Source organism: Podospora pseudopauciseta, assembly GCF_035222475.1.
Source record: "Podospora pseudopauciseta strain CBS 411.78 chromosome 2 map unlocalized CBS411.78m_2, whole genome shotgun sequence".
Taxonomy (NCBI): domain Eukaryota; kingdom Fungi; phylum Ascomycota; class Sordariomycetes; order Sordariales; family Podosporaceae; genus Podospora; species Podospora pseudopauciseta.
The window spans coordinates 2307776-2332156 of NW_026946663.1; the positions used below are offsets into that span (position 1 = coordinate 2307776).

The 24381-nt window shown below is 52.0% G+C and overlaps 9 protein-coding genes across 9 annotated transcripts; 6 read left to right on the plus strand and 3 right to left on the minus strand.

Moving 5' to 3' along the window:
* Window positions 1-805: 805 nt before the first annotated feature.
* QC763_206230 (uncharacterized protein) lies at window positions 806-5671 on the plus strand. Its single transcript, XM_062909666.1, has 3 exons — window positions 806-944; window positions 1002-4276; window positions 4342-5671. Exons 2-3 carry the CDS (start codon window positions 1052-1054, stop codon window positions 5149-5151), a joined length of 4035 nt encoding a protein of 1344 aa, XP_062768475.1. The 5' UTR covers window positions 806-944; window positions 1002-1051; the 3' UTR covers window positions 5152-5671.
* A 173-nt stretch (window positions 5672-5844) lies between these two features.
* On the minus strand, window positions 5845-8177 carry GUA1 (GMP synthase (glutamine-hydrolyzing)). The gene is made up of 7 exons (XM_062909667.1): window positions 7965-8177; window positions 7686-7833; window positions 7571-7603; window positions 7371-7498; window positions 7232-7307; window positions 6832-7173; window positions 5845-6776 (listed from the first exon to the last, which is right to left on the minus strand). Exons 1-7 carry the CDS (start codon window positions 8013-8015, stop codon window positions 5914-5916), a joined length of 1641 nt encoding a protein of 546 aa, XP_062768476.1. The 5' UTR covers window positions 8016-8177; the 3' UTR covers window positions 5845-5913.
* A 130-nt stretch (window positions 8178-8307) lies between these two features.
* trs31 (Trafficking protein particle complex subunit 31) lies at window positions 8308-9716 on the plus strand. Its single transcript, XM_062909668.1, has 2 exons — window positions 8308-8979; window positions 9040-9716. Exons 1-2 carry the CDS (start codon window positions 8738-8740, stop codon window positions 9491-9493), a joined length of 696 nt encoding a protein of 231 aa, XP_062768477.1. The 5' UTR covers window positions 8308-8737; the 3' UTR covers window positions 9494-9716.
* Window positions 9702-11274, minus strand: QC763_206260 (uncharacterized protein). The gene is made up of 2 exons (XM_062909669.1): window positions 10509-11274; window positions 9702-10433 (listed from the first exon to the last, which is right to left on the minus strand). The coding sequence occupies exons 1-2, from the start codon at window positions 11094-11096 to the stop codon at window positions 10005-10007; spliced, it is 1017 nt and encodes a 338-aa protein (XP_062768478.1). The 5' UTR covers window positions 11097-11274; the 3' UTR covers window positions 9702-10004.
* Window positions 11275-11600: 326 nt separating this feature from the next.
* On the minus strand, window positions 11601-13577 carry QC763_206265 (uncharacterized protein). Its single transcript, XM_062909670.1, has 4 exons — window positions 13313-13577; window positions 12849-13229; window positions 12240-12791; window positions 11601-12160 (listed from the first exon to the last, which is right to left on the minus strand). Exons 1-4 carry the CDS (start codon window positions 13449-13451, stop codon window positions 11790-11792), a joined length of 1443 nt encoding a protein of 480 aa, XP_062768479.1. The 5' UTR covers window positions 13452-13577; the 3' UTR covers window positions 11601-11789.
* Window positions 13578-15111: 1534 nt separating this feature from the next.
* QC763_206270 (uncharacterized protein) lies at window positions 15112-19984 on the plus strand (the record flags this gene model as incomplete). The annotated part of the gene is made up of 4 exons (XM_062909671.1): window positions 15112-15420; window positions 15499-16131; window positions 16197-19055; window positions 19114-19984. The coding sequence occupies exons 1-4, from the start codon at window positions 15365-15367 to the stop codon at window positions 19982-19984; spliced, it is 4419 nt and encodes a 1472-aa protein (XP_062768480.1). The 5' UTR covers window positions 15112-15364.
* A 579-nt stretch (window positions 19985-20563) lies between these two features.
* Window positions 20564-21670, plus strand: QC763_206275 (uncharacterized protein; the record flags this gene model as incomplete). Its single annotated transcript, XM_062909672.1, has 1 exon — window positions 20564-21670. The coding sequence occupies one exon, from the start codon at window positions 20564-20566 to the stop codon at window positions 21668-21670; it is 1107 nt and encodes a 368-aa protein (XP_062768481.1).
* A 1073-nt stretch (window positions 21671-22743) lies between these two features.
* Window positions 22744-23139, plus strand: QC763_206276 (uncharacterized protein; the record flags this gene model as incomplete). Its single annotated transcript, XM_062909673.1, has 1 exon — window positions 22744-23139. The coding sequence occupies one exon, from the start codon at window positions 22744-22746 to the stop codon at window positions 23137-23139; it is 396 nt and encodes a 131-aa protein (XP_062768482.1).
* Window positions 23140-23932: 793 nt separating this feature from the next.
* On the plus strand, window positions 23933-24361 carry QC763_206278 (uncharacterized protein; the record flags this gene model as incomplete). Its single annotated transcript, XM_062909674.1, has 1 exon — window positions 23933-24361. One exon carries the CDS (start codon window positions 23933-23935, stop codon window positions 24359-24361), a length of 429 nt encoding a protein of 142 aa, XP_062768483.1.
* Between the last annotated feature and the right edge of the window lie 20 nt (window positions 24362-24381).

A 24381-nucleotide genomic window follows, 5' to 3' on the forward strand; every position in this document is an offset into this window, starting at 1 on the left:
CAGGAGTATTGTAAGTTCTCCAAGCCGCCTGAACGAGGAGCGAGCGTGTCCACATCGTGGGTGTGTTGGGAAACTTCAGATGAAAGCTATGCCAGAGCAAAAGCAGCGTCTCCCCTCGCCAGCAGCTCGCCAATTGAGTGACCAATTGAATGCCCAACCAGAGGGTCGCCTTCAACCCTCCCTTGCAATCATCTGCGGTGGCCCAAGCCTTCCAATGGATTCTGATCTATGACTATTTCCCAACCGCACCTCAGGAATAATTGAACGACGAATCAGCCAAGACCCTAAGGCCGCCTCGGGGAAAGCTCCAAGCGGGGACAGTGGGTCCCGGCACTGTTTGACGTCTTTTATACAGGGGGGTTCATTGCTGGCCATGGTGGAGCTGGCAATTGAGGTTCTCGATGATAGGTACTTGGCATCTACTCAAGAGAAGCTCATTGTTGGTAGATAGCTAATTGGTCTGCGAGGCGATGTGTCTGATAGACTGCCAAGTAACTTTCCTTGTCTAATAGCCGTGATTTTATGTGTACTAGCTGAGGTTTTACGTTTCTGACCTGCTACACTTGCTCGGTGACAAGCTTTGAACCCCTTCAACTATCTATCCTATGAAATGCACCATCATGTCTTGAGCCCCAAGTTCCCAACAGCCACATCTGGAGAGGCTTGCTTGTTATAGCTTGTCGTTGTTTTCTTTTTGAAGGCCTGCCAAGCAGCATGGTTGGGTGGGGCTCTCTGAACCCCGCGATAAGTAACTTGACCCCACCACCAATCAAGCATGACGCCTCCTCCTCCATAACATCGAAGCTGCCTAATCAAGACTTTCCCAAGCTTCCTGTCTGTAAAGCTTCCATTGCATGGGAAGTGGCGCTCTAAAATTTAACGTTGATTGTGACCGCCTCAGTTTTGTCATAAAGCTCGCCTTCGTTTTTTTTCCTCACAGATTTGTCAGTTCCTGGCCTCTATCTCTTCTTCCTCCTTCCACCACAGCTAACTCCGAGAAGCCATCTCGCATCAATACTGCATCACAACCGCCATACTATAGCAAGTCACCATGGCGAGCACAATCCCCACGAACCCGAGCCCTCAGACGCTCAATATTCTTCTCCAGAAGATCGGTGATCCCGACCCAGATTTCCGGTTCATGGCACTGAACGACATCCTGACCGTTTTCAACATTGCGCGGACCGACTTTTTGACCCACGACTATAACACATCGGCGCGGACAGTCGACGCTATCGTGAAAGCACTGGATGATACCAATGGGGAGGTCCAGGGCCAGGCCATCAAATGTATCGGCCCTATGGTGCAGAAAATCACAGACCAGCTCTACATTCCCATGATGGAGAAGCTGGCAACCCTGAAGCTCAAAAACTCACAGGACACCTCGATCCCATCTCTTGCCATGCGGGCAATGGTGGCCGCCCTCCCCCGCCCAGTACCTGGCGTGTCCAACAACCAGGTGCTCGAAGCCTATTCGGCTATCAGTAAGGCTTTGATCCCAAGGCTCATTGGCCGCAGTGGTTCTACGCCAGGGCTGTTGGCCACCGAAAACGAATCTTCCGACTACGTTGACGTTCTGATCGAGGTTGTCAAGTCTTTCGGACCCATGCTTCAGATTTACGAAATTGAAGTTATTCACAACTCGATCGTTACCCTCATGGAGAATGAAAAGGGCAATTCTGTGCTTAAGAAGCGGGCGGTGGTGGCCATTTCTATGCTCGCCCACTACCTAGCGGACGACCATCTAGCACAATTTATCAAACGCGCCATTCATGTTCTCAACCATCCTAGCCTGACGGGAGTCACCCGTCGTCTCTACATCACGGTTCTCGGCTCCATGGCTCGCTCAGTACCTCAGCGGCTTGGGAAACACCTTCCAGAACTGGCACCAATCCTTCTTCGTGCTTTGAGTGAGGAAGAATTGGAGGCGCAGCTTGAGGAGATCAGCGAGGGCGGGGAAGCGAGCTTGGAGTTCAGCGAAGTTCGCGAGGCTGCGTTGGTAGCTCTAGAAGCCTTTCTCGCCAGTTGTCCCAACCAGATGCGCCCATATACCGACGAATCCATTGAGGCTTGCCTCCGCTATCTCAGATTCGACCCCAACTATGCGCTAGACGATGACGAAGATATGGAGGATGAAGAAGAGGACGATGGGTTCGATGACGATGACGAGATCGAGGCCGATGGCGGTTTCGACGATGACGACGATGCCAGTTGGAAGACTAGAAGGTGTGCCGCAAAGGCGTTGCATACGTTGATCTCAACTCGTAGCAGCGGCGATTTGCTTGACAGCGGAGTGCTCTACACCAAGGTGGCGCCAGCTCTAGTGAAGAGATTCGACGAGCGCGAAGAGAATGTACGACTGGAAGTCCTCTCCGCCATGGCTCTGCTCGTTCGCAAGACCGGGGAGGGCATCATCCCTGAGTTCTCCCTTGAAAGCCCCAGCGAATTCGTTCATCAGCAGCCTCCGAGCAGGAAACGGAGACGGCAGAGCAGTGCAGGCGGGGCTTCAGCGTTGGCTAACATGATCGCACCCGCAAGCCTCGCCGGAACCGGGCTTGCCTCGCCAACATTGGAGAAGGTGCCAGCAACAGGACCTCGTGCCGATCTTGCTGCTCTCACCCCTTCCATCATCAAGTCACTCGCCAAGCTGCTCAAAGGAAAGCTTATCCCCACCAAACAGGCGTCTATCAACCTCCTCGACGATATCATCACTGTGCAGAAAGGTGGTCTTGGGCAGTATTTCGACCAAATCTTTGGTCCTATCATTGAGGCTATCAAGCCCTCCAGCGTTGCCTCTACTTCGGCGTCACTCACTTCTGCTGGAGGAAGTGCTTCCGCCACTGCAACCACACTGAGAATCGCTGCTTTGCGTCTCACCAGCGATATTGTGAAGAATCACTCGTCGGCTGTGCTTCAGCCCCATCTCCCCAACCTAGTCACGGGCCTGGTGTCTGTGGCTCACGACCGCTTCTACAAGATCTCCAGTGAGGCTATCCAGACGGTCGAGGAAGTGGTGAAAGCCATTACACCCCCTCGCTCCCGACTGACCGCACAAAAGTTCAAGGGGGAACTTCAAAAGCTGTACGACGTCATCATCGACCGGATCAGAGACAATGACGCCGATGCCGAGGTTCGTCAAAAGGCCATCCACGCCCTCGGGACTCTTTTGGCTAGAACCACAGGGAACGAAGGCTCTGGTTTGCTATCGGAGGACAAGCGCAAGGCTGCCTTGGGATTCTTGCTTGAGCGCTTGAGAAATGAGACCACCAGGATAGCTGCGGTCCGAGCCATCGATACTGTGGCCGCGTACTCGCTTGGTTCTGTTCAGCTTGAGCCGGAATGGATCCGTCAGGTCGCCCATGAACTTGCTGCCCAGCTAAGAAAAGCGAACCGGGCCCTGCGTGGCTCGAGCATCGTCGCTCTGAAGCATCTCATCCTTTCCCCCTCGACCAAGGGCACTCTTGACCCAGATTCCGCTCAGGCCATCGTTAATGCGCTTATCCCTGTCATTACCAGCAACGATGCTCAGCTTCTGGCCCCTGGTCTTCTCATCCTCGCGCACCTGACCCAAGAGATGCCCCAGGTTGTTATCACCCCACAGCTTGTGACCGTCATCTGCGGCCTGGTCAAGACAACAGTCCCAGGCACGGTGCTCGACTCCTTGTTGATCCTGGTGACCAACGCTGGTCAGGCTGGCCAAGGCAAGTCCTTGATGCAAGGGCTGCTTAGGGACGTTGGTGTCGCTGGTGACCCTTCTGTGGTCGGCAAGGTCATTGGCACTCTGCTCGTGGCCAGCGGGGACTCAGCCGGTGTCCAGCTCGATAACTTTGTGAGCGAGGTGAAGAATAACACCCAGGACCAAGCCAGGGCCAGCTTGGCTCTTGCTGTGATCGGTGAGGCAGGATTGAGACTTGGTGCGAGCTTCCCGGTGCCGCCGGAACTTTTCCTGAACCAGTTCAGCAACGAGTATGACAAGGTCTCGTTGGCTGCCGCTGTCGCACTTGGACGAGCTGGTGCTGGGAACGTCTCTGTGTATCTTCCCGTCATCCTGCAGGCGATGGGCAAGAAGGGCAACACTCAGTACCTACTGCTCCAATCTATCAAGGAAATCCTGCAGCAAGCGGCGCTGTCCTCAACGGATATCAGCCGGTACTCCGGCACCATTTGGGACCATATTTTGGCCTTGACGGATGCCGAGGACAACAAGGCAGTCTGCGCCGAATGCGCGGGTCGCATGGTCATCATTGACCCCAAGACGTATATGCCGAAGCTTGAGGTTCGTCAGAGCTCTCTTGTTTGTTTGTCACATACCAGTTGATCATGCTAACATTTCGAAACTAGGCTCTACTCAAGGACAAGTCGCCTGTGCTGAGGGCCACTGCCGTCCAGGCTTTGAGATACACACTGCCAGACGATAATGAGGCCTTTGACGCGGTCCTTAGATCGTCGCTCTTTGACATGCTCAAGACTGTCCTCGAAGATCCCGAGTTGGAGATTCGCCGTCATGCCCTATCTACCCTCAACTCTGCCGCCCACAACAAGCCCGAGCTGATCATGGGCCGTTTCAACCAGTTGATTCCTTATGTCATGAAGGAGACGGTCATCAACCCTGACCTCATCAGGGAGGTGACCCTGGGCCCTTACAAGCACAAGATCGACGACGGCTTGGAGGTCCGCAAGGTAGCATACGAGACGTTGTATGCGCTCATGGAGACGGCCTTCTCGCGGATTTCTATCATTGATCTCTACGACCGCATCATTGCCGGTCTCTCTGACGAGCACGATATCCGTGCGCTCTGCAACCTCATAGTGTCCAAGCTTGTCTATCTCGACTCGGCTGAGACGATCCGCCGGTTGGATCCTATTGCCGCGGCCTTTAGGGCTACGCTCTCGACTAAGCTCAAGAATACGGCGGTCAAGCAGGAGATTGAGAAGCAGGCCGAGGCCAACCGGGCGGTGCTCCGCGTGACTTTGCTGCTTGGTGACAAGCTCAAGTCGGAGCTGGCGACGGCGGGCGGTGCGGCGACTGGCGGGCATGAGGTGTGGACTAGCTATTGGGATTGGGTCAACAAGGACTTCAATGAGCAGCTCAAGGCTGTGAGGGAGGAGATTAAGAGTTTGTCTTGGAATACTATTAGTGCTTCGTCTTAGGTGGAGCGTGTAGGGGGGCTGGGGCTTGGATTTTGGCTTTGGTCGGGAGAGGAGGTGGTGGCGGTGGAGCCGCGAACAAGATGGAACTTGGAGGGTTATTCATTGAGACGGAGACTAGAGGAGCTGAGAGGACGGGAGCGGGCGGAGAAGCCGTTGAGAACAGAGGAGCGAGCAGAGGGGCAAGTGAAAAGGAACCCACAGGCGACGTGGAGAAACATGAAGAGGGTGGATGAGGAGTGGAGGAGGAAAGTTTGTTGAGAGGTTGAGGGGGATGGGGTGGAAAGGAGGAAAATAGAGTGGTGAGCGGTTTGTATGGGTGTTTTTAAGCGATTATTGGGGAGGCTTTGAGATGTCTGTTTTGGTGGTTTTGTGTATCGTCACTTTGGGGGTGGGTGGGTGGGGGGGGTTAGCCATTGTAGAGTTTTGTAAGTGTGCATGGATATTGTTGATAGGAATTAAGAAAAGAGCGATTGTGTATACTGGTGGTTGACATGCCGTGAACGTAAAAGTGGCACTGCCTGCAGGTTGGTTGTTCAAGGCATGCTGCCATTGTTTAACCATGCTTCTAGCAGTCCTCGGTTCCTGAAATGTTCTGACCATGATCCACACGACAAAACTGGAGTTGGTCATAACCATGATGGAAATCTAATAGTAGTCTATTCTGCTAACTCTAATTTTGGTTCTGCTTTGACCCATGAGAAATTCCCTTCTTTTTTCTTTTTTCTTTTTTTTTCCTTTATTTGAACCCCCAAGCCCGAGAATTCACTCCAGCTCAATAGTCCCAGGAGGCTTGCTAGTAATATCATACGTAACCCTAGCAACACCATCCACCTCGTTGACAATCCTCCTCGCAATCTTCTTGAGAAGATCAAACTTGAACTCATACGGCTCAGCCGTCATGAAATTTGTGGTGGTAACCGCACGGAGGATGATGATGTACCCATACACACGAGCGTCACCCATCACACCAACCGCCCTGTTGGTGTCAAGACCAGCGTAAGCCTGGGACATCTCATTGTAGATACCCGCCTCACGGATCATGCTGATAAAGATGTGATCAGCCTTGCGGGCGATAGCCACACGCTCGGGGGTGACCTCGCCAATGATTCTGATGGCGATACCGGGACCGGGGAAAGGGTGGCGCATGACAAGATCCTCGTGGATGCCGAGTTGACGGCCAAACTCACGGACTTCGTCCTTGAACAGCTCACGCAGGGGTTCGATGAGCTTGAGGCCTTGGCCGTTCATCATGCGGGCGGGGAGACCGCCGACGTTGTGGTGGGTCTTGATGGTGGCGGAGGGACCCTTGAAGCTGAGGGACTCGATGACGTCGGGGTAGAGGGTGCCCTGGAGGAAGTACTCGACCTTGCCGGCGTTGGGGGTGTTCTCGGCGGCCTTTTCGATTCTGATGGCCTCCTCCTCGAAGAGGTCGATGAAGGTGCTGCCGATGACCTTGCGCTTGGCCTCGGGCTCGGTGAGGCCCTTGAGGCGGCTGAGGAAGAGGTCGGCACCGTCGATGACGGTGAGGTTGATGCCGAGGTGCTTCTCGAGTGTCTCCTTTACTTGCTGGCACTCGTTAAGACGCATGACACCGTTGTCGACGAGGACGGCGTGGAATCTGTCACCTATGTAATGTGTCAGTGGACTGTGCAGGTCAACTTTGAAAATCAAACAACTTACCAATAGCCTCAGTCATGAGACGGGCAGCGACTGTACTGTCGACACCACCGGAAACGGCACCAATAACCTGGGCCTTGGGGCCAACGAGCTTGCGAATGCGCTGAATCTCGTGCTGGATGAAGTCACTCATGACCCAGTGTTGTCTGGCACCGCAGATATCGACGGCGAAGTTCTTGAAAAGCTCAACACCGCGGGGAGTGTGCTCGACCTCGGGGTGGAACTGGACGCCGAAGACGGGCTTGGTCTCGTGGGCAATGCCGGCAAACTCAGAGTTAGGAGTGCTGGCAAGGATGGTGAAGCCCTCGGGAAGCTTGACCAGCTTGTCGAAGTGGCTCATGTAGACTTTTTGAATTCGAGTCAATGAAAACGAACTGAGTATATTTGGAAGGGTAGTACGTACCATGCATCTCCTCACCAAGGCCTTGGAAGAGCTTGTTGACGTGGTCAGCACCCTCAACCTTCTTGATGGTGACATCCTTTGAATCGTCAAGTCAGCACGCTTATTTTTGAAAAACAGAGTCAACCAAGTCTAAACCTACCGCATGGCCGTATTCCCTAGCCTCACCAGCGGCAACGTTGGCCGAGTTGGCCCGCCAAGCGATCTCCTGGCAACCATAGCAGATGCCAAGAATGGGGACACCCAGGTCGAAGACGGCGGGGTCGGCGTCTTTGATACTCAAGTCAGTTCATGACATCCTGCGCCTTGATCACCCCCTGAATTTGGGATGAGTAAACTCACGAGGAGCAGCCTCATCATAGACTGAGGCGGGACCTGGAGTTGGAAATGGTAGTTAGCGATTATGTCTCAACCTCAAACTCGAGATCAGCCTATGATAAGGGGTATGATAACATACCACCACTGAGGATGACACCCTTTGGCTTCCATGTCAAATCGGCAATCTTGGTGGTGCATGGGAGCATCTCAGCATAGATGTTAAGAGATCTGAGACATCTTAGGATCAAGTGGCTGGTCTGGGAGCCAAAGTCCAACAGGAGGATGGTCTACGAAAAAAAAAAAGGTCATGAGTGAGTGAGTGGTTCATCATGGTGGTGGTGAGCTGATAAGAAGTTTGCGATGCGCCCAGCGCATGGAGGGGTAATTTTTCTGAAAAGATCAAAACACTTCAACTCACATCGAAGGTCTGGTTGGGGGCCTCGGCCTCGGCGGAAGTAGCAGCAGCCATTGTGTCTGAATAATCAAAAGGGGGTATATCTTGCTTGCTGAAATCCGATGGAGCAAGCGATTGTGAAGGACCGCCGTTTTATTAACCTATGATTCACAACAGCCAGGGCAAAAAAATAAAATTTTCCACTCGATGGAGGGGCGAGATCGGTAACACGCTCCCCCACTCTGCAGCTTGGAGGGGTGACCCTCCAAGAAATCCCCGTCTTTAATAGAGGGTGGTCCGTGTGTAAGTGCTTATCAGTGAAGGAGACTTTCCTATTTGGGCAGTACTTTAGTATTCACACGCCATTCTTGAGATGAGAAGACAAGATGTGACAATAAACTTTCCCATAAAATATCATCCTAGTCATTGAAATGCGGAATAGGTGTTTCCGACCATCTTTTGGTAACATTGTCGCATAGAGAAAACCAAGAATCATGGCTGCAGGGTCAACGACACCAACCGTGGTGCCCCAAAGTAGCGGTACTTACTCCACACCCTTCAGCCCAGAGCTCAAGCCACAGCAAGCGGGTCCCGAAGTTCAATCAAGCAAATCGACTCCACTGCGCAAGCCGTCGTTGTCCCTGAGCATGCATCGCCAATTCTCAAGCTCCTTGACAGCTCCATATCAACAACATCCCCAGCCATAACCACACCCGCCATTATCCACGCGCATATCCATCCATACCTACTTGAATCATACACATCGCTTGGGGCATCAGCAACGAAAAACCACAACAATGTCCCAACCACGACCCCCTCCCACATCATCAGGCAACCCATCCGCCCCTCCCCAAAAAGAACCCTCCTCCTCCCACGCCACTGGCCTCCGCTACCCCTCCAACGGTAAAACCATCTACCATCGCCACCTCTCCCGCAGCCGAACCGCCGAGCTCTCCCAAGCCTCCTTCGCCTACCTCTTCTCCGAAATGGTCACCTACGCCCAAAGGCGAGTAACCGGGATCCAAGACCTCGAGAAACGGTACCATTCCCCCTTTCCTCCCTTTTCCCCTCCTCCATACTAACCTTTTCATTACCCCAGCCTCAACACCCAAGGCCACCCTCTAGGCCTAAAACTCCTCGACCTCCTCCTCATCCGCGAACCCCCCCGCTCCCAATCCCGCCCCCTCAACATCATCACCCTCCTCCACTTCATCAAGATCAACCTCTGGCAGCACCTCTTTGGCCGGCAAGCCGACCGCCTCGAAAAATCCTCCGATCCAGACGCGCCAGACGAGTACATGATTATCGACAACGAACCCCTCGTCAACGCTTACGTCTCTGTCCCAAAGGAAATGTCACAGCTCAACTGCGCGGCGTTTGTGGCCGGCATCATCGAGGGGGTGTGTGACGGGGCGGTTTTTCCTGCGAGAGTAACGGCCCATAGCGTGGGGAGTAAGGATGAGGGAGAGATGTGGCCGGGGAAGACGGTGTTTTTGGTCAAGTTCCAGCCCGAGGTGTTGGAGCGGGAGGCGTTGATTGGTGGGAAGGGTTAGGAATGAGAAGAATTTCTGCGGTTGGGGTGGCCTAAAGGTGGTGGAATGGAGTGGGTTTGCATATGTTATGGCGTTTATGGAGTCGGGCAAGCAAAGTGTTTCTAATGATAAGGCAAGCGATTTGTTTACAGATGTTATGGGTGTGACCAGAATAGCAGCTATTGCACTTGGTTAATATTGAGCAGTTGAGGATCAAAAAAAAAAAAGATAGAGTAAACGAGCGCTCATAAAGAGGGTTGTATCAATTGGTTATGGACTATGTGTATCAATCTGAAACCTGATGGGTATAATTTCCTGCTCCGATATGCGCCCCAAACACCTATCCGATAATCCACAGGAAACCCCATTTTGTCCAAGCTGATGCAACCTGATGACCCTGTGAAACCAAGCCAAACGCCAAAGCAATGCTCTTCAGTCTGAAATTGCCCCGAATGCCGAATGTCGTTACCATCCCAGCCATCAGTGACCACACGCGCGAGCGAGCGCAACCAGAGCTAGCTCAAACCAGCAATCAGCGCGGCAAGCCGCGGTACCCCGACCCCGGAGCGCGATGACCAGGGCGTCTGCGCGGGGCAGCATTCCCACGGCCAGCAGCACCCCCAGCCGCAGCAGCCCCAGCACCAGACGAAGTCCCAGGCCGGCTGTTGTTAGCCCACGGACCCTGGTGAGCATTCCCACCCCCAGGGCCCCTCGACATGAGCTCCTCCAACCCCAAGTCCCTCCAAGCCGGCTCCTTCACCTTCTGAGTCGCCTTTTGAATCCCGAAGGCGGCATGCTGATCGGGGACGACATCGTCCTCGTCCTCGGGATTGACAGGCTGGAGGTGAGGCGGGACGTAAATGTCGTCGTTGGGGAGTTTGGAGTCCTTGCGGAACTCTTCGAGGAAGTCGGCGTGGAAGGAGTGGTGGAAGTGGACGTAGGAGTAGTGGGCGTCTTTATTCTGAACCACCAAAAACATCAGTTATGAGCTATAATAGAAGGGGAAGGTGGGGGGGGGGGAGGGGAGGGTAAATACCATGCTGGCGTGTCCGATCCAAAGTCTAGCAATCGCCCGGCTAGTCTCGGTGGCCTCAACCTCGAGGTTCTTCACCTCGGGCACCTCCGTGATATCCGGCAAAGAAACTATCTGGCTGGATGTGCGGCTGTCGAGCTCCCAGAAACTGGTGCTCGTCACGTACGAGGCGTCGCTGTCGGTATCCGGGCCCTCGAGCTCAGAGGTTATATCCGCTTCGTTATTGTCGTGGTTGCGGTCGGCGTCACGGGCTTCGGCGTGGTTGCGGATCCAGTCGAGCAAAAAATCACCCTCTGCCTCAGGAGTGCTGTCTAGACCGAGACCGTCAGAGTCGCCGACGGAGACGTTGTCGAGGATTTGATCAGTGTGATCGGTCTGGGCGGGCAGGGCAGGTTGATTGCTGTGTTCGTCCTCGTAAGAGGGAAGATTCGGGTGCTGGATGTGAGAGGGGGGGGGAAGCGGGGGAGAAGAAGATCCGGCAGCGGTTGGGTTGGAAGGTCGGTCGAGGTTGGCAGGGTCGACATGGAGGAGATCAACTTCGTCCTCTGTGTCTTCCCAAATGGTCTCGAGGTCCCGGCCGCCTTGATTCATCTTCGCACTGTGAAGCCTGTGGGCTTGGTATGGTCCGTGCGTTAATGTGGCGCTTCGTTAGCGTGGTGGAAGAGAGAGAAGAGGGACGTGCGTTGTGGAGCTACAGAAGTAGCGAGACTTCTGTGGCTGGGTGGTCTGTGCTTGAGCACCTTGATGGTCAGAGCAAGTTCACGACGGCTTGAAGCGTACAAGTTCAGCAAGGTTGCACTTCTAAAAGAGGTTGTGTTCAGGAAATCATCGCAGCATTCGAGGTTTGTGATTGATTTACTGCAACTTGGACCTCAAACGAGCAAAATGATGCAGCGATCCGCTCTCGAACAAGTTACTGCTGGCCCTTCTTAATTCTCGACAGACTTACAGGTAGGATGGGTCTCATTTTATGTGGTTAGTCTTGGTCTGTAAGTGGATTTGGGTACAGGGCCAAACTGTGTGTAAAGAAAGGGAGTAACAAAATGGTCACGATTTTTGTTGGCTACACGTCGAGGAACAAGAACATATAATGAGATGAATGCCAGATCTTTCTTATTTGTGAGCGAAAACTATGCTACCAAAACTTCTTCACTATGAGCCTTGGATTCAGCCAACTTAATTTCTCCTTTATTGGTCAGCTTCATCTATAAAAGACCAGTGATAACCACCCCGTTTTCCTTGCCATGGACGCCCCAAAATCTGCACCCGATCTAAGCCCAGTGTCTAATCTTCAAAACCCTCCAGTATTTCACGGATTTGAGGGTCACTTATTGTTATCAGTGGTAAGAAGCCCCCCTCCTGATTAATACCCCGCATGAGTTCAAAGTACCTCATGGGCATAAGCAGTGTCCTTAAAGAGGATCCGGTATCCTCGCCAATGCCATTCCAAAGCCCGGAGAGGTCCTTGGAGATGCACTCGTTGAAAATATGATCTTGGGCGTATTTTGAGACCATTGCCATATCAACGTTGGGGACAGGGGTATTTGGCGAGGTATTCCATATCGCCAAAACACAGCTGTTGTACAGAAAACGCATCGACGGCGTCAAATCGGTAAAATTGTATACCCTCCCGCCATCTTCATTGATGTAGCCATCTATCAAAGATTAGTTAACAAGTTCGCGCCCGAGTCATTAACGTGGCGATGGAGTTTTCCCTCGCAAAGTCGGACGTACCTTGAAGCATGTTGATAGCCTCTTGACAATCATCCTGCGCGATTGGTGCAGTTGGAAAGGTGATATTGCCAAGAAAGGAAGGGGTGAACCCCGTCACGCTGTCAAAGATATTCTTTATGAGTTCGGTCGCGTTGAAACAACCACTTGAGACTGATCTGCGGGCAACTTTAAACCCCGAGGTGGATCTCGACGAGAGGTTAGCCGCAATAATAGAGTCATTTGCCCTAGAGGGCAGCTCCGCGTGCGAATGCCAGCCCATAATCTCCCACCACGTTCTGACAGCTATGCTGGACGGTAAAAACTCCGTCTTCAGCCCACCAAAGGGGAAGGCAGTGTTGTCGCCAACTCCCCAAACCGCTCCAGACTTGTTGGTGTTGATACAATGATCAAAAATATAGTCCTTGGTCCACGACACAACTGTTTGCATCGGTACATCCGGGATCGGGATTGACTTGTTGAAGGCGGACTGGTAGAGGATGGCGCTGCACTTCTCGTTCATGATCCAGATGTAGTCCTTTGGGCTGTTGAATGTGTAGTTGGTGGTGTACTGGCCTGGTCGTTGTTAGCTACCCAGATAAGACCTTCCGACTGGTAGGGACATTGACCTACTGGCAAGCGTGTCAAAGACACTTTGGCAGTCTTCGGTCCACTGAGCAAAGGCAGGCTTGAAACCCAATTCAAAACACAAAACGTTTGGCGGAAGTTTTGGCGGATCGTCCCTAGGATGGAGGACAGCAGGGGGGGTGAAATCCGGGTCCCAGTACATGAAGGTAAAATTCAGAGGGTTCTCCTTGTCGTCGTTGACCCAAGTCGCCGCGAGCGCACTCTCCACATGACATGTGAAATTCAACAAGCTGTCGATGAGCTTGTCCTTTTTGATGATGGATACTTTGTTGGGACTGACGTTGCAGAAAAACCCCTCGCACAGTTTGGGCATTTTAATATCGCAGTGTCCAGGCTCGAGGGTCACAAACTCCGAGGTGTAGTTGCCTGTACATTGTTCGTGTTAGAGAAACATGGGCCGGCTGTATTGTTGTCTGACACGGGCATCTTGTGGAAATATGTCGACATACCAGCATACTCAGCAATGAGTTCTGTGCAGTCTGCTGAGTGGAGGTATGCCTGTTCTGAGCAAGATCTCTCCTTCAACGAAGGCTGGGCGAATGCCAACCCAAGGAGGAGAGTAGGGAATAAGAGAATCCACAGCATCATGTCGAGTTGTGTTGTGAGTCTCGAGTGTGGTGTGTGTTTGATTTTGGGAAATTTGCGATTGGTTTCTGGAATCAGGCTGCCTTTTTTTTCCAGAGATGGACCAAAATATATACGTGAGAGACAAGTAGGGCAGTCACAAATCACTGATGTCACCAAGTCCCGCTCGTATGTTTTGCGAGATCGGTTGACCGCACCTGCCATTTTACTTGTGTGACTAACATTCTCGGTGCGGACCATCCACCTCGAAAGGCTCGAATTCTCCGCCAACAATGGCATCAGCTGTAGCATTTTACCCTTTGCTTCTGGCAAAAACAGGTCACGCCCTCCCCTCGTCCTCCTACCGCCCCATCTTGTTGTTCAAGAGGATGAGGCATCCCACAGGTTGATCGTACGTCGAATAGCGTCGCCAAGGGCGGTAGGCAAAATCCGCACCATAAAGTAAGGATCATTAACGTCCCGGATATCATCCTCTCCGTAAGACCACCCACTCCACCAGTTGTGGGCGATACACGGCTTGAATATGTTTTGCTGGGCCATATTGGCCAGGTGAGCCATGATGACTCCCGCCGTTGACGGGTAGTTGTAAACGAGGACACTGCAACTGCCGTTGTTGTCAGTGCAGAGGGCTTAGGCCTTGGGCTCGAATAATTCCACTTTGTCGTCTCGGTTTCCGATTTCCAGTTCTTGTTAACAACCATGTGAAACCGAAACTACCGGCCCTCTATAGGTGGTAGGCATGTAGCAATGTCGTGTATTCTTATAGGGAACACTTACTCCAAAGCTGTTCTATTGCTGTCTGGCAGTCCTCCTTCACCAGTGTCGATGTCTTGTTTGACAGGAAACATTCCGCTGTGGGATTCTTTGATTTGCTGGGCAGGTCATCCTCGTTTGGGGGAGGACCAACAGCAACATCCGGGTCCTTCTGCCCCGTGAAATCGACGACCTTATTGTTAGCGTTCCATGTCTCGGAAATGCTGTTTGTGATATGGCCCTGCTGGTAGAGGAATGCGGTAACGTCCAGTAGAATCTAGGTCAGATTGGCATGTGCGATCTTTGGGTATATTTTAGTTCTATTGGACATTATACGCGTCAAAACTTATGGTACCTTCCGGGTCGGCGTGCTCTGCGGCGTATGCGTCGAATTGTTTAAGGACTTGATAGCCGTCGACTGCGCTCTCAATTTCTTTGAAGATAGGGCCACGCTGCATGGCCTGGACTTCAGATGATGCGGCAACAACCGACTTCAAAAGGTTGAAACAGAAAATGAGGGCGAGAACAATCATGATGATGTTGATGTTTTCCTTGGTCTCTAGAAGATGTGGATGATGATGATGTTTAAGAAATTAGCTGTACACTTATCAAAGATCTCCCTGTTATATAGCCAACAATAAGGAGAGACATTTTTAGAAATGTCAGAAACTGTTACATCCGCCGGTTCCGTTACAATTGATTCGTCTCATCTACTGTTTTTATCTCCCGCCTGACAGATGTGTTTGCTTTACAAGCAAAGAAACATACGTGCGTATTGTAGCTACCATTCATGATTCATTGTCCTTATTGGATGAGAATTGTAGCGAAAATCTCGGGCATATGTGACAGGAAATCAACACTTACTATATCAATCTCTAGTTCCATATCGCCCATAAAACTCCGGGTGTGGGACAATCTCGCTGTTCCCAGTGACTCCTCGTTGGGCCCACTGACAACCTCATGTTGGGTGTCAACAAGGGTTTGTTGCCTGTTTGGCGAATTTGATTCGTAATCGCGCTTTGATTCATAAAGGCCAGCACATGCCACTTTTCAAGCCAAACGTGCCACATTTTCATCAAATTTGAAAATCTTTTCGAATTTCCATCATTCGGCTGTGATAGTCAATCGTCAAGCTAGTGCGTGGTGTGTGGTTAGATTGAGCCATGTCTCAGGAATGGGATGTAGCGCCTGCTGCAGTTGTGACAGACTTTGTCGAGCGGTAAGCAAACCACCTTCATTCCAACCTCCCAGCATTATGCCAACAGTAACGGCTGACCAATTTTCATTGATTGCTTAGCTGTTCTCAACTACACCTCCCTCTTGTCATTCTTTCAGCGTCTTGCATCTTGCTCACATGGCAATTGCGAAAAACATCACCCGCCCAACAACGTACCGCTCAACCCCCCGCCAAATCTGTCCGCGGTGCCTTTCTGACTGCCCTGGAAGGCTTCCTACTGGCGACGACCCTGTCGCTAAACTGGGAGGGCCTCGCTGCAAGTGCGTCTGCTAGTTCCCGGGTCGGCATCACCTTCGGATCCTACCTAGGCGGATTGTATGTCTTGTCTCTGCTGCCGCCCACCGGCCTTGAGCATGCCGGAAGGGTTACTCGCTATCATTCGGCTACACTCTATGCTATTCTCTTGCTCTTGTCCGCCGTAACCAGTGGTGCTGATTCCATCGCTACCAATGTATCATTATCTCTGCTCATCACTGCGTTGCTCTCGCCGCGCCCGCACCAGAAGGATGGCCCCCTTGAGCTGAACGCGACGGGTGAATCCCAGTCCAGCATTTTTGGTCTTTGGTCGTTTGCCTGGCTAGACGGCATGCTCTTCAAGGCCTGGCGCACTGGGAGTCTCCAGTCTCGAGACGTACCGGAGCCCGCTTTGCTCAGCGCTGCCGACAAGCTTGTGATTCGAACCAAGCTGAGGAGGTGAGTCGTACATCTACCGTTATTACCATGTGTAACATGTATTGTGCTGACATTTCCCACCTGAGACCCAGTGGGTCCCTTGTTCATAGCCTTCTACGATACTTCGGACCCCAGCTGGCAGTTCAGGGCGTTGTGGCGGTTGCTTGGGCAGTCCTGACCTTCATGCCCACTTTGTTGTTAAGGTCAATCCTTCAATTTGTCGAGGGGCCAACAGAGTCCTCCATCGAGGAAGCTCAGGGTTATGTGGTGCTCGTATTTGTCACCAGTGTTTTGGCATCCGCTGCTGAGGCTCGAACCATTTGGCTTGGCCAGAAGATTGGGCTCCGGCTGAAGACAATCCTGATCGGCGAGGTCTATCACAAAGCCCTGAGGCGGCCGATGGCCGTTGGATCCTCGAGCGGTGGGCCTGAAGGGAAAACGGCTGATATTGGCACCATCATGAACCTCTTCACCGGCGATATCAACCAACTTGCTGATTTGGGGGCAAACATGCATCAGGTCTGGGCCTCAGTCCCCGTTCAAATATTCATAGCTGTCACGCTGCTCTGCTGGACTTTGGGACTCAGCGCGTTTGCAGGAATTGTGGTGATGGGCCTGATGGTGCCTGTCAACTCATGCATCGCCCGAAGTTTGGGTGCCATCCATATGCAAGTCATGGCTGCATCAGATGCCAGAATTCAGAGCACTACCGAGATGATACGAAGTATTCGAGTGATCAAGCTCACTGCTTGGGACTCCTTTTTTCAGCAAAAGATAGGTGACCAACGGGCCGCCGAACTCAAGGTACTTGATACCCGTTATATGCTCTGGACGATCTCTGCAACAATATGGTACGGTCTGCCGTTGCTGATTACCTTTTCTTCTTTCTTTTGTTACACAATAATCGGGGGAAATTCATTGACACCTTCACTTACCTTCACGTCACTATCTCTCTTCAACCTCTTGAAGTCGCCGCTCGACGACTTGATCAGCATTATTGGACGTGTCCAGAATTTCCTTGTAGCCGCCAGGCGGGTGGAGGGTTTCTTGGATGAGGAGGAAACAGAGAAACATCACGTTCTTGGTTCTCACACTGGTGGCCAAGTGGAAATTGGCTTCGAGCACGCGACATTCTCCTGGCCAGGACAGAGCAAGGCGGCAGATATCTCATCAAAGGACGGCAAGGCAACAGAAAATCCCAAATCCTTCTCTCTGAAAAATCTGAACTTCAAATTCAAGGTCGGAAAGCTCAATATCGTCATTGGAGCTACCGGAAGCGGCAAGTCTTCACTCCTACACGCGCTATTGGGAGAGATGCCGCTTGTATCGGGAAATGTGAGGATGCCTGCCGCAGCTTCTCGCGAAACTCTACCTAAGGACGAGAAGACAGATTTGGTCGAGGGTGTAGCGTTTTGTGCTCAGGAGGCTTGGCTAACCAACAACACGGTGCGCAACAACATCCTCTTCGGTCAACCGCTTATTGAAGAGCGCTACAGGGCTGTCCTACAGGCCTGCGCTCTTAAGCCTGACCTGAAAATACTGCCTCAAGGTGATCTAACCTCCGTTGGGGAGGGAGGCGTTTCTCTCTCTGGTGGACAGAAACAGCGCGTCTCCCTCGCACGCGCTGTTTATTCCAATGCGCGCCATCTGCTTCTTGATGACTGCTTGAGTGCTGTTGATGCTCACACCGCTTCCTGGGTCTTCGAAAGGTGCATTACAGGACGCTTGATGCAAGGACGTACGTGCATTCTGGCTACACACAATGTAGCGCTTACAGCACCTGGCGCGGATTACATCCTCCGCATCGACAATGGTACCGTGGTTGCCGCGGGTTCGCAACAGGACTTGGCAGTTCAAGGTCAACTTCCGGAACTTGCAAATGGGCCGGGCAACCATGCCACGCCTGAGGAGGTACCGGGCGATCGGGAAGCGGATCAGAAGCCCGTGGACGAAAAGAAGGGCAAGGAAGGGGAAAATTCTGACTCGCATGCCACTGAACCTGCTGGGCTGAACACAAGACAGACCATCATCAAATATCTCGCTTCCATGGGCGGACGGAAATACTGGATCTCCCTGGTCGTCTTCTTCGTGGCGCAACAAGTTGGTTCCATCACCGTGAACTGGTGGGTTCAACGACTCTCCAACGCAACGGTAGAAGTGCAACCCCGAGAAGATAATACAATCGAAGAGTCTCACTCATGGAGATTGAAGCACTACTTTGTGATCTACGGTCTTCTCCTTGCTGTCTATTTTGCAGTCGGCTTCATGAGACTGTACATGTTGTCCATCGGCTCGCTGACGGCCTCGGTACGCATCCACGATAGTCTTCTCAAGTCTATTCTGAGTGCGGCTCTCAAGTTTTTCGATGATAAATCATTTGGTCAGTTGATCGGAGTGTTCTCTGGGGACATGCGGACTGTTGATCAAGACTTGGCCATGCTCGCCATTGCCACCCTACATTTCGTAGGGTCACTTATTGCTACCACCATTCTCATCGTCTTCATTACTCCGCAGTTCTCCCTCCCAGCGATTCTCATCTCTCTTGTCTACTACTTTATTGCCAAGGTCTACATCTCCTCATCGAGCGACCTCAAAGCTCTTGAATCGACGCGCCAGTCTCGGGTTTTCCAGCATTTTCATGAGACGCTCTCGGGAACCGTCACTATCCGTGCCTACGGCGCAGAGAGGGAATATCTGACTCAAAGTTCAGCTCTTCTTCGGAAGTTAAACCAGCCTTCATTCTTTCTGCGGGCCACGGAAAGGTGGTTGGTTCTCCGGCTCAGTCTTACAAGTGCCTTTGTTTCCCTATTTGCGGGCTCCTTTTCCATCAGGAGTAACGGGGATGCCGGCACTATTGGGCTCAGCATGTCATATGCCATTGTTTTCTCGGAACAGGTACTGTGGTTGATTCGATATTACATGGTGACTATCCAGAACATGACTGCGTAAGTCGTCTACACTCTTCAAAGCAGTGAATCAACAAGCTAATTCCATGCCTTCTAGTCTCCAGCGCGTTTGTGGCTGCTTGGATGAAAGTACCGGGGCACAAGAGGAAAAATCCACCAGGGAACCAAGCAAAGAATGGCCTTCGTCAGGCTTCGTAGAATACCGCACAGTCTCTGCTCGCTACGCAGCCCATCTAGACCCCGTACTTAGGAATCTTTCTTTCCAAGTCCGGCCTTTGGAGAGGGTGGGCATCGTCGGCCGTACTGGTGCTGGAAAATCTAGTCTGGCACTCACTCTGCTGCGCGGCCTCGAGATCGAGAGCGGGCAGATTCTGATCGACGGGTTGGACACCAAAACGATCGATTTGCACACGCTGCGCAGCCGGCTATCCTACGTACCGCAAGACCCGACGCTCTTTGCTGGGGCGTTGCGTCTGAATCTCGACCCATACAACGAACACACAGACGAGGAGGTTCTCGATGCCTTGAAACGAGTTGGCTTGTTCGATTCAAGTGAAGGAAGAGGGAAGTTTACGGATTTATCCTTCACTCTTGCAGAAAGGGGCTCAAACATATCCCAGGGACAAAGGCAACTCGTGTGCATTGCAAGTTCTGTGCTGAAAGGCTCCAAGGTAGTCGTCCTGGACGAAGCGACAGCGTCGATTGACCATGAGTCGGATATCAAGATTCAGGCGTGTATCCGGAGCATGGAGGCCACTGTCATTACGATTGCACATCGTCTACGTACTGTCATCGACTATGATCGCATTCTGAGTCTGGACGCCGGGTGCATGAAGGAGTGCGACCATTCGTGGGAGTTGCTTCAGCAGAAGAACGGCGTCTTCAGGGGGATGTGTGATGCGGCGGTGGACCGGGAAGAGTTGTTTGCACTTTCTAAGGCGGCATGGGATAGTAGGCATTCCGCCTGATGTTACGGACCTCGCATTTATTTGTTTTGAATGTGATGAAGCAAGCTCATGAAGAGTGGGATATAGTGCAGCTGATATAGTAAGGTAGGTGGCTAAATCTTCCACTATCAAGCTAGAATTTCTTGGATAAAGAGGCCTAAAAATGAGGATGCTTTCAGACCCTAAACTTGTTTTGTATTCCAAAACAAATTATGGCCCTCATCGGAGACTTGTACGGCCACCATAAGGTCGACGTGGGCCTGCATTGAAAAGTGTTGATACTATTGCACCCATTCGGAGGGTCAGCACTTGGCCGCTGGTATGTGAGGAGAGGGAATCTCACCCCATTTTTGCCATCCGATCGAGGCAAAACTCAGCAGACCTTTCTCAAAGCCGCAAGACCAAACCACGATGTTCGGTATTTATTTTGCTGTCTCTTTAAAACTCCCGATGTCCCGCGGTCCTCCCAGGCTGTTTTGTTTCGCCGTTCAATTTATCATGAATGGATTTTTTTTCTTTGAAAAAGGGACGACGTAACGGACACGACACTACACACAGTCTAATAAACCATCAATCCAAACCAATCAAAAACCAACATCAATGCCAGATGCATCCGTTGATACAGGATGGCACCATTGCAACACCCTCGAGGCAGCTGACGTGTGGGACAAGCCAACACACCCATACCAGTTCGTGGTGATCACAGACTCTGCGGGCACAAAAACCATTGTTATATGCCCAGTCTCTTCCACGGCTCGTTTAGCTCCAACATTGAGCAGCCACAGGATCTCAACTGACGGGACACCTCATATCGCTGCTCGAAACCCGTCAATAAAAACCAAAGCACGATCAAATTCCCGTAGAATTACACCACGCAGCCCTCAACAATCGTATGGCTACAGCCCCGATTATAACGACAACGATACCCCTTCCTCATCCTCAAGACCAACTTACACTGGCTACGAAAGCTCTTCGCGATCAAGCAGTAACACCAGAACCCACGCTCCCCAGGGACAACAATCAATCCCGGATACTTCTTATCCCCCATCCTCATCAGCCGCATCTTCCTCCTCTCGATCATCAATATCACCCCCCTCACAAAGACAACAGCCTCCTACAGCAGCGTTGGATCCCCCTGTGCACAAATCTTCAGTCACAAACTCGGAAGAGTCTACTCACCCACTTGATAATAGCAGCACAACCTCGGAAAATCATGGCGCAGATGATCAACCATCTGCACCCCTGATCAAACCTTCTACACCACCACCACCGCCACCGCCACCACCACCTCCCCCTCCTTCCCAACCATCAACCACCAGCCCTCAACCAACCCCCACCCCAACTCCTGCTGGTCCAGATCTTCAGCTCCCTTCCATCCCCGGAATAACAGACAACAACAACAATAACCCTGGTCCCGAAGCTCAAAAACCTTTCGACGTCGCCAATCTACTCAAGATAGGCGGCAGCTCAGTCTTAGGGGGCGGGTTGACGCTCGTAGCGATTTTTTTTCTGGTCAAGTACTTTATAAGGAGAAAGCAAGGTAAACAGGGTGGTGAGGGAGGGGATTCTGAAGGGAAGAATGGTGATTTGGAGGCTGGACTTGGGGTGATGGGGGTTGGGCTTGGTGGGATAGGGATTGGACAACAACAGCCGCATCAGCAACAGATTGTCGACGATGGGAGCGGTAGTCAGCCGGCTGGTATATGACGGTCAAGGGGGCCGGGAGCTGCTGCTCAGCCTGGCTCCCGGCTGGCGATGACAACGACCACGAAGATGGGGGCATTGGGTTATGCGATTCCGCAGCTGGTGCCTTTTCTCCTGGCTCGGGATTTCGTGAGGCATTTTCGGCGGTGATGGATGGGGTTGATCTGGATTTTGAGGGCTGGAGTTTGTATAATCTCCATCAGCGAGGCGTTGAGGAATAATACCAATTTGTTTGTCAGATTTCCATCGGGCCTCGCAATCAGTCATCATGCACATGCGCCGCGTGGGTCAGGGTTGCCAAAGAATTCCACATAATTCCAGACCCGTCGGGTCAGTCTCCCTCCCTCGTGAAAGTTACACCAAGGCATGTGTTATGGAACAGTCGATTTCCTTGGGCGTGGGTTTCTGGGCTTCATAGCCTCAACTGCGCCTTCAACGACCCAACCCGAACGGGTACGACCGGGCGGGTCCAACACACGTCACCAAAGTTGAGCCCCGGCTCCGGCGCTGTTTGGGGGCAGGTAGTAGGTAGGACCATGAAACCTAAAATGCTTGATCATCTGTGTGTTCCGCTGCGTCTTTTTTTCTTTCTTTTTTTCTTTTTTCACCCTGTCAATTCTTTCTCGCTGCTGGTGACTTTTTTTTTTTTGTTTTGTGTTCGGGTTGATGGATTGAACTGTGCGGCCGAGAGAGCTTTGAATGAAGAGGGATTCTGAGACTTGATTGAGAAGGCGCAGCAACAACCAACTTCGATCGCCGATGGCACATAAGACTCTGTGTGTTCCGTTTTTGGGTTTGTGATACAGAAAAAAAAAGTGAGTGGAAAAGGGTGATGTTGGAAATTTTTGTTCATTTCATTGACAGAGAGTGGAAAGGCCTGGCTAGAGATATCACCTCGAAACAAGCATCAACCTTGAAATACATATCAAAGGCTTTAAATTAACTCGATAACTCTGCGCAAAACATCCCAAGGTCAGTAGAAGTTCTCACCACCAGGAATGTCACCAACTTAAAGCCAGCTAACGCCCTTGGCAGATCCTCGCGAGGAATTTTGGCCGGTCAACTAATACCTCACAATGGCTCCCATCAATTCGTCTCCCGTCGATGCCACAAGACCACACCCAATAAGCGAATGGACCGGTTTTATGGTTACTCTATTCGCGATACCCTGCATCCTCATGACCATCGCAGCAGTCTGGGCAGTATGGAGGCAGAAGCAAATCCGCACAATGTCCTTGGTTGTTAGTATGGACTATGAAGTTACTGAGGTGGCCAACGTTCGGACGCCTCTCTTGGCTCTACCATCTACACCACAACTCAAGGCCAAAAACACGCTTGAAATCCCGGGGATGTACACTCCATCAATCAGTCCGGCGCTGTCGGGGAGGACAGAAATCGCATCGCCTGTGGAGGAAGAGCAGCGGCACAAGTTCAAGGATATTCCCGAGTTTTCAATCAGCAGGGCAACATGAAAGGGGCTAATGAGCATTGTTTGGCTTTCAGAAGCGTTGTGGGCACTAATCGGCATACCTACCTATAAGGCATGACAGAGAGTTACCAGGCAGAAGGCACTCCTATTCACTGGACATGCGTTGACGGGGAAAGCGCGACTGTCACGCCTGCCCCCCCGGAGGCACTGGTGATGTGATCACGCAATTGCTGCCTGGTAATGAAACACTTCTCCATCATTCATCTAAGGCCATGAAATCACAAGGAATGAGAACTGCAATCAAAATTCATTGATCAAGTTCTCATCTGACTCCAGCAAAATTCACTCACCTCCGAAACCCCGATGCTGCCCTCAACACCAATGGACCAGTTTCAGGCCCGCTCGCCGGCTCCGAATCGGAACCAAACCGAAGGAGGACGCTACTTCCTGCCTCCACCGCGTTGCAAACCGCCCGACTTTGGCCCAGCCGGTGAGCTGGTGCCGACTCAAACTGCTCGCCTAGCCCAGGAGGAATACAGTCCGTCGAGACGCGAACTGCAAAGTCACGTCAGAAACTAGCGGGACAGCGGAGACCGTTCGAAGTTTTGGTCATTCAATTTGGTGGTCAGATCGCAATCAGAAGCCGTGCGTGTGACAGTAACGACCACCCATTCTACACTACGACCTGTCTTGAGAATGGCAATCCTGCGACTTTCCTGATCTGCTTCATCAACAAGCACTCACTCTCACGCCCAAGTCCCCCATTGTTTCCGATCACCCTTACAAGACCTTCACGCCACCCGAGTCAGACGTCCAAACCCGGAGCCCACTTCAAAATGGGCGGCGCTGACGATGACATCCCCATCCCGGACATCCCGGTTCACGTCTATGTGATCATCGGCTGCGTGGCCGTCTCGCTAGCCTTGTCGCAGATACTCGGGCTGTGGCTGACGGGGTTTAAGGAGCCGACTCCGACGGGGCCGGTGTATGTTAGTACGGCTAGGACGCTGCATGATAAGCCGAGTGAGTCGACGCTTGTGGGTGTGGGGGATGCTGTGACAGGGCCGCTGTCGATGGACGCTACGGGAAGAGAGGCTGGGGAGGTTGGGGAGTCGGTGGAGGGGAAGAAGGCTGGGGAGGTGGAGAAAATCAAAGAGGAAGGGGATATCAAGGAAGATAACAAAGAGACAGAGGATATCAAGGAGGATAACGAGAGTGGGGGGATCAGGGAACCGGATGGGATCAGGGAGAAGCCTGAGGTGTAGATGGGGTGATTTTGGTGGAT

Coding starts and splice junctions, on each gene's coding strand:
- QC763_206230 (XM_062909666.1), top strand. CDS start 1,052: ATGGCGAGCACAATCCCCACGAACCCGAGCCCTCAGACGCTCAATATT. Junction 4,277..4,341: donor CGTATATGCCGAAGCTTGAG/GTTCGTCAGAGC, acceptor TTTCGAAACTAG/GCTCTACTCAAGGACAAGTC.
- GUA1 (XM_062909667.1), bottom strand. CDS start 8,015: ATGGCTGCTGCTACTTCCGCCGAGGCCGAGGCCCCCAACCAGACCTTC. Junction 7,308..7,370: donor CTAGGGAATACGGCCATGCG/GTAGGTTTAGAC, acceptor GACGATTCAAAG/GATGTCACCATCAAGAAGGT. Junction 7,174..7,231: donor CCTTGGTGAGGAGATGCATG/GTACGTACTACC, acceptor GAATTCAAAAAG/TCTACATGAGCCACTTCGAC.
- trs31 (XM_062909668.1), top strand. CDS start 8,738: ATGTCCCAACCACGACCCCCTCCCACATCATCAGGCAACCCATCCGCC. Junction 8,980..9,039: donor ATCCAAGACCTCGAGAAACG/GTACCATTCCCC, acceptor TCATTACCCCAG/CCTCAACACCCAAGGCCACC.
- QC763_206260 (XM_062909669.1), bottom strand. CDS start 11,096: ATGAATCAAGGCGGCCGGGACCTCGAGACCATTTGGGAAGACACAGAG. Junction 10,434..10,508: donor GGATCGGACACGCCAGCATG/GTATTTACCCTC, acceptor TTGGTGGTTCAG/AATAAAGACGCCCACTACTC.
- QC763_206265 (XM_062909670.1), bottom strand. CDS start 13,451: ATGATGCTGTGGATTCTCTTATTCCCTACTCTCCTCCTTGGGTTGGCA. Junction 13,230..13,312: donor ACTCATTGCTGAGTATGCTG/GTATGTCGACAT, acceptor AACAATGTACAG/GCAACTACACCTCGGAGTTT. Junction 12,792..12,848: donor TGTCTTTGACACGCTTGCCA/GTAGGTCAATGT, acceptor AACAACGACCAG/GCCAGTACACCACCAACTAC.